Source organism: Equus quagga, chromosome 10 (assembly GCF_021613505.1).
Source record: "Equus quagga isolate Etosha38 chromosome 10, UCLA_HA_Equagga_1.0, whole genome shotgun sequence".
In the NCBI taxonomy this organism is placed as follows: Eukaryota; Metazoa; Chordata; class Mammalia; order Perissodactyla; family Equidae; genus Equus; species Equus quagga.
In genome coordinates this window covers 109,403,212-109,410,509 of record NC_060276.1, presented here as the reverse complement: position 1 = coordinate 109,410,509, position 7,298 = coordinate 109,403,212, and the positions used below count along the sequence as shown (strand labels likewise).

At 45.8% G+C, this 7,298-nt stretch overlaps 1 protein-coding gene across 1 annotated transcript in view; it reads left to right on the top strand.

Annotated features, from left to right (window-relative positions):
- The window catches only part of NHS (NHS actin remodeling regulator), a 375,682-nt gene extending 370,332 nt beyond the window's left edge, over window positions 1-5,350 (top strand). The window contains exon 8 of the mRNA XM_046672901.1: window positions 5,278-5,350. Within this exon, the coding sequence (XP_046528857.1) occupies window positions 5,278-5,350 (73 nt within the window). The remainder of the gene's footprint in view (window positions 1-5,277) is intronic.
- Window positions 5,351-7,298: the final 1,948 nt, after the last annotated feature.

Sequence of the window (7,298 nt, the reverse complement as noted above, 5' to 3'; positions counted from 1 at the left end):
CACAGACTAGCTTCCTTCAGAGGACCAAGGTCACCAGCAAGCTGCCTATGGTCAGGACCACTATGTGCAGGAGTGCCCTGTGGTTGCCACCGCGGCTGGCAGCAGAGGGCACTGTCGCCCCAGCTCGGATGGAGTGGGTCCAGGGTGGTTTCTCTCTAGCAGGCCAGTGGAGAAGCAGTGGCTGTTCTGATTTTTTTGAAAATTCCTTTGCTACAAAGGCTCCTCTTCCCATCACAGAGAGGTCAGCAGCTCCTACACAGGATGAGCAGGGGATTCCTTTTCTACACTCACCCCACAAACCCTTTTCTGTAGTTATTTCAAATACAGTTGGCCCCTATCTACCTGGTAGCTGTGGTCCTGAGAGGTCACTCACATGCCAGATAGTGTTTAAAGGGTACTCAAGAAAGCTCTCTCATTGCAAAAAGAAACTGCTGTTATCTCTTGTAAAGCAAATTTATATTTCTAATTCAAATAAAGGTTTATCTGCTCCAAGACATCAGACATTTATAATAAGGGTTTGATAAAAGAGAATAAAGCTCTATCTGTTTACCTTGGAGGAAGGCTCCATCGGCCCTGCTCACCAGGTTGCACAGCCCCACGGGCTACAACAGAGCTGCCCCTGGGGCTTGGCTTTCGATGGACCCTGGGGCTGGGCAGTGGTGTGTGGACAGGGTCTGTCTCTGGGGGCCCCCTGAGAGCCCCATGCCCCACCTGGGGGCCTATCTGCTGTGGGAGAGGAAGGGAATGGTGGCCCATGTGAGCCTCCTACTTGCAGGCCCTGGGCTATGCGTTATGTCATCATTCTCAGAGAAAGGCAGCAGAGTCATGGATTCACAGATGAGGAATGCAAAGCGAAGTGAGGTTTAAGAACATGAGCCACTTTGATTCCGTGGCCAATCTCGCCTTTGAGGTTTATTTTTCTCCCAACCAGTGTTTCTTTTTCTCCTTTTCCAACTAGTCTATTTTCCTGCTGATAGCCAAGTGTTCAACCTCTCCCTCAGGCCAAAAGGAAGGAAAATGAGATGACATTTTATGTTGCTTCAACTATTAGGCAGTAGTCTGGAGGAAGGCGTGAAAAGTGCCTGGCTAGAAACCCAACTTTGTGGAACAAAGTGGAATCTAAAAATATGCCGGCTGCAATGAAAGGCTTTGTAAAATCAGGGATTTCCAAGGCCTTCATTGGCCTTGCTCTCTATTACTATCTGTAAACAAAGTATAACATGAATTTATTTATTGAGCCCTCTGTCCTTGGTGCCCCAAATGTGCTAGTTCATGCACTCACAGATACTTCATTACTCTCACTTTATACATGAAGAAATGGGGGCAGAGAGGTTAAGTGATTGGCCCAGAGTCACACAGCTAGAAAGGAGAAGAGGTGGGAACTGAATCTGGACTCTGTAGCTCTAAAGTCAGAATTCCTCACTTCCACCCAGGGTCCCTAGCCACCCCCTCACTTAGGTGTAGTGACACAAACTGCTTCTAGTTCTGACATGGAAATATCCTGTGCTTGGGTATTTTCCGCATTTCAAGACAGAGGGATGCCTGGATCCACAGGAGGATTTAAATGCTCATCCAGTCAGTTGAAAGATTTAGAATATTCTCATTTCACTATAACCCAGTGGGGTACATAAGATGGTGAATTGGGATGCAGAAAGAAAATGTTGAACTTCTTTATATTTGTTTCATTCTTTCCAAATTTTGAGTTTTGCCATATTTTATAATCTGTGCATTTATAGTCCATGCATGTAAGTTATAAGTAAATCCACAAACTCTGAGAAGGCTCATGCTGAAACATTTTCTTTGTATACCACTGATGAGATTTTGACTATTCCTTGCTTTATGTTCTAAGTGTTTCTCTAAGAGTGTAGAAAATACATTTGAAGAAGCCATCTTGTTTTGAAGCATAGTGAACCATATGACTTAAAAGAGTCAATCAGTACATCTTTTTTTGCAAAGTGAATTATAGATTCCAGATATTTCTATTTTGTATGTCTGGATTTCCACGTGCTGTACTGGTCTGGCTAAGAGGGGCATATTTGTACCTTCCCCATGGGTTCAGTTGAGTCCACACACATTAATTGAGAGCCCCATAAATGCCAAGGACTGTGCTAGGCGTGTGAGATACAATGGCCTGGATCTTGGCCCGAGGGGAGTTTATGGTAGGGTAGACAGAGACATACTTTCAGTTGAATAAGGTGGACGAGATGATAGAAGTATGCACGTGTCACTACGGGAGGGTGGGAGATGGCTCTTAGCTTATGCTGGAGCAACCATGGAAAGCTTTCTGGAGGAGGTGTTGTTTAAAGGTAAGTCTTGAAGGATCAGCAAGAGTAAGAAGGTGAGGAGAGAGTGTCAGGACACTCAAGGGTGGAACCACAGAGGCTTGTGCTGGAGAGTGTTCACCTTCTGTATTCCTGGAGCTTACACATAGGGGGGAAGCAAGGAGCTCCAGCCACAGAGGTGGTCTGGGGCCTGATCTCAGAAGGCCTGATATGGGAGGCTTCTGCAGGGTCTGGGGAGATACCTAACACCAAAAGATTTTATGCAGTGGAACAACATGGCAAGACTTGGCTTTTACCAAAACTATGCTGGTGGAAGTATAGAAGAGAGATGTGGGGGGGCTAAAAATGGAGGCATGGTGCCCACCCAGTTCTGAGAGTATTTTAAAAGTCTGGGCAAAGGATGATGCGGGTTGGGTCAAGAACAGTAAGTGCAGAGGAAAGGAGTGATGCATTTGAGGAATATCAAGGAGGCAAAGTCAGCAAGATAGGATGGAGGAGGTGAAAGTGAGGGAGAAGTCACAGAACACAGCTCCACGTTTCTCTCTTGGGCAACCGAGAAGAGGGCAGCAGTAGAGAATGTGCAGCATAGTTGGATCTGGGACAGAGGTGAGGAAGGCAGATGCTGAGTTAAGTTTTAGGGATGATGACTCGGAAGAACCTATAGAACCACCCTGTGAAGACGACAGGTTGGACCTTGGGTATTTAAGTCTGAGGTGAAGTGGGGTGGGAGGGAGTCAGAGCTGGAGACAGAGAGGAACAAACACAGTAAAGATGCTGGAAACAACTAGGAGAGCGGCTGAGGTTACTGTAGGAGAGCACATGGAATGAGAAGAATCTTGGGCCTAGGACAGAATCTGCAACGGAGAAAGAGAAAGAGGCGGAGCATCGGCAGCATTATCGGAGGAGGGCAAAAGAAAGGAGCCATCAGAGAGACAGGAGCAGGTGGAGAGAGCCGTGCCGGGAATGCTATGGAGGGAGGGGGGGTAAAAGCATCCCACACCTCCGAGAGGTCAGGAAGATGAGGCCTGAGAGGTGACCATGGCTCCCTGGGTAATTATTGTCACTTGGAGAATTAAATAAAAGCAGCACTTCTGGGAGTTTAAACAAAAAACAAAGTAAAAGGAAAGAAAGAAAGAGAGAGAGAGAAAGAAAGAAAGAGAGAAAGAAAGAAAGAAAGAAGGAAAATGAAAGAAGCTTCAGTCACATTGATTAAAACCTCAATAATTTGGAAATTTGCAATGACTCAGATGCACTCTGCTGGATTTTAACTTTTATGGTGGCAACAAGGGAAGGGTCTAAAGAGTAAATAAATAGGACAGGCGGGCTGTAAGTGAAATGTCTAAAACCCAGTGTCCTGTTCATCTGGTGCACGCACTGGTTACCTTTGACCAGGATCCAGAACAGGCTCAAAGCAGAAGAGCCTGACAATGGTCAAGCCTGGGGCTGGGGCTGGTACAGCAAAGAAGTGATAAATAACAAAGTCAAGAAGGCAGTGTGCGTTTCGATTCAATAAGCAATGGTTGGGGCTTTCCCAGCTACTCTGCCCTGTGGGAGAAAAGCTGAGGACGCAGCAGGCACTTCTAAGACGTGGGCCTGACTCAGGGAGCTTACCACCTAAGGGCCAGAGACTTGCTCAGTAATGGAAGAGCCCTTCCCCAGCTGGCTCACTCCTCTGCAGTGGGTCTCAAACAAGTGTGCAGAGGAAGGGAGCTGGGGAATATCTTCCCAGAGGTGGCACTGGGGCTAGGCTTCACAGGGCAGTGAGGAGGCACTTGCCAAGGGAGTGGGGACCATTTCATGCTATGGGTCAGGTTATGGACGAGAGCCAGTTGGCCAGCGATAGCTGTCCAGACATGTGCTGTTGTCATGGAAGCCAAGAAGGGACGTGATTGGAAGAGATTTAAAAAAAAAATGAAAAGAAAGAGAGACACTAGTGAGTGGACAGTGGGGACAGGAGAGCCCAAACCGACTAGAGACAAGCAGCACCCCTTCCCCGGATGGCTGGGAGGGTGTCATGTCATTCTAGGTCAGGCCGGTCACCAACGCCGTAACAACCAAGTCAAGGAAAGCTTTCCTTTTCGAGATGTTTAATGCATTTTGAAAAGATTCCCATTGAAAGCAGTAGCTTAAAGAATTAGCTCTCCATTATCTGGCTCTCCCACTGCCTGCCTAGTCACATTCCCGGGCCGCACAAAGGAAACAGACTGTTCTCATCCACTCTCAAGTACCTTAGGAGCACCCATTCACTTGCAAATAGTTGATACCCTCTTAACAAACAATGTTATCCCAGTGTTAACGTGATTCCCCCAAGGACTTCCTCCAGGCAAGACCTTGTTAGCTGGTTTCCATTAGTAAGGTACTTGAAATCATAAAGCCGCATTAAGAAAACATCACTTGTTAACAAAAAACTGTTAACTCTGTCTGCTGGCCTTGCCTCCAGGAAGACTGAATTCCCAGGGCACTTCAATTGTCTCCATTGCCACTGTGGTCATCTTGGGGACTGACACCTGCTGACATCCTGTATTCAGGGGCTGAGTCTTTGTTTTGTGAGAATATTGCTTGGATCCTTGACTGTTTCTCTGCCTGCCCGGAACCCAGGCCCTCTTCCCGAAGACGGAACGATGGTTGGGATCCTGGCCCCTAATTCTGAGCTCGGAGGTCATTAGACCATATGTGCCCCCAATGTCCCCCTACTCCTTGACAAGATGTAAGATAAAATAGTAGACGGCACACTGCCCTGGTATGCAAAGTCCTGATGGAGCAGGTGCTGAGGGGGATGACAAAAGCAGCAGTGCCAGGGCATATACAGTGCCACCATTGTGTGGTAGATTTTCTTAACCATGCGTGCAGGCCCTGCAGGGGGAGGGGGAGGTCAGGTGGGACTCCAGACCAGAGCAGCTGCTGTTCTGTGATGTTTTTAATACAGTGCTCTTCTTCATGTGATTTTGTTTGAATTAAGAAGCCTGTGGCCCAAATATGGTTTGAACCCTGGTAGGGAGATGGTGAGGACCAAGCTGAAGGTCTGGGAAGGGCACTTGGAGGAAGAGATGCCAGATTCCAAGAAATGAGACATGGGGGATGATGTTCCAAGCAAAGTTCTGACCGTAAAGAGAAACCTGGGAAAGTCAGACAGGTGGGGTCCAAAGAGAAGTGAGGACATACGAACAGGCATATAACCAGTCAAAGATGGCAGGGCCCAATGGGAAGTGGGGCTACATTATCAGGGACATAACTGATCAAGGATGAGAAGTGGCTATTCAGCTCTAGGAGGCTTTGCTGAAACCTACAGTCAGTTCCCAATTTCTATCTGGGGTTCTTTCATTATTTTTCAAAAGATAAAAGCTTTATTGAGATTTAATTCACATACCACACAATTCACCCATTTAAAGTGTACAATTCAGTTTTTTAAAGTATATTCACAGAGTTGTACAATCTTCACTGCAATCAAGTTTAGAACATTTTCATCACCTACCTGGGGTTCTTGACTCTACAAAGTAGATGGAGAAACTGGGGAAAGGGCAACCAAATGACAAAAGGATGATAAAGCAGGAGCTCAGAGCGCAAGAGGGGACAGGACTCTCGAGTCCAAGGGAGGGAGGCTGCAAAAAGATCCGCTGTATAAATAGGGGACCACTGAAAGGAGGAGATTTGGCCTTTGTTTCCATTAAAGACAAACAAAAAACTGGGCTCGATTACAGCAAGAAGGATTTAGGTAAAACATGAGGGGGAAACACACACCCAATTTCCTGGCAATGTTTGTAAATTCCTGGGTTATGCTGCCCTTGGAAATAAGACTGATGAGCATTCATCTTGGGGTGGGTTTTGAATAATGGGTCCTTCCACTTCCCTGGTGTTGGTAAAATGACGAGGCAAGCCTTTGGAACTAGGTGAGTGCCTGCCCTTTCTGTGAGGTGGAATAGTCCTGCTGAACCCCATTTAATAGGGAGACGTTTCTAGAGGGTGCTGTTACATGCTGGATGAGTGATGGCCCTTTGGATAGTTTCCTGGTCAGATCAGCCTTGTGGTAGTAAACCAGAAAAATACGAGTCGGGTACCAGAGACCCCAGCCACAGATCTTCCTTCCTGATTGTTTCTTGATTAAATTCATTCTTCAAAGAATTTTTGAGCTCCTGCAGTGGGCCAGGTATATGACAGACCCTAGAGATAAAGTAATGGCTCTCAACGAGGGGTGACTTTGCACCCCAGGGGACTCTTGGCAATATCTGGAGACATTTTTGTTGTCACAATTGGGGCGGGGAGAAGGGTGCTACTTGCATTTCATGAGTAGAGACCAGGGATGCTGCTAAACACCCTGCAATGCACAGGACAGTGCCCTACAAAAGAATCATCATCCAGTCCCAAATGTCAGTAGTGCCGAGGTGGAGAAACTTTGCAATAAAGGAATAAGATTCAGTCCCTGCCCTCAAAGAACTTGGTCTGTTCATTGTGACACTTCTTAATACGGCTTGAAATGTGTCATAATGAAAATTCGGCATTGAAAACAACTCCACGTTTCTTATTTAAAGTGATTATAAATAAAACAGAATCTTCAGTACCATTCAGGACTGACAGTGTGACGCTATCAATGTAAAGGGGTTCATTACATTCTTACTAATTGACTCAGTTATCAAACCTTAGATTTAAAAAATTATTTAGCAGAGGGAGGGCAGTTTCCAGGTGACCTTTATCATCTTTATCAGCAGAGTGAGGCTGCGCTTTTATTTGAGTGTATATATAGAATACAGTTGGATGGGAAATAACCTACAAGCTGGGTTAATACAGTAAACCTCAACATCCATCTCATTTAACTCGAAGTTGTTCATAATTTCAGCAGGGCAGAACTAAAACCTCATTTTGCTTAGAACTCTCCTGGTCTAATAACAGTTGCAGATGGATTATTTGCACTGTTTAGGAACTAGCTCTTTCAAGCACTCATACATACCACTTACTATAAAATCAACCAATATGTTAATTAAAATAGAATATCAATTTATTAAAATGGTACCCCAAGGACCT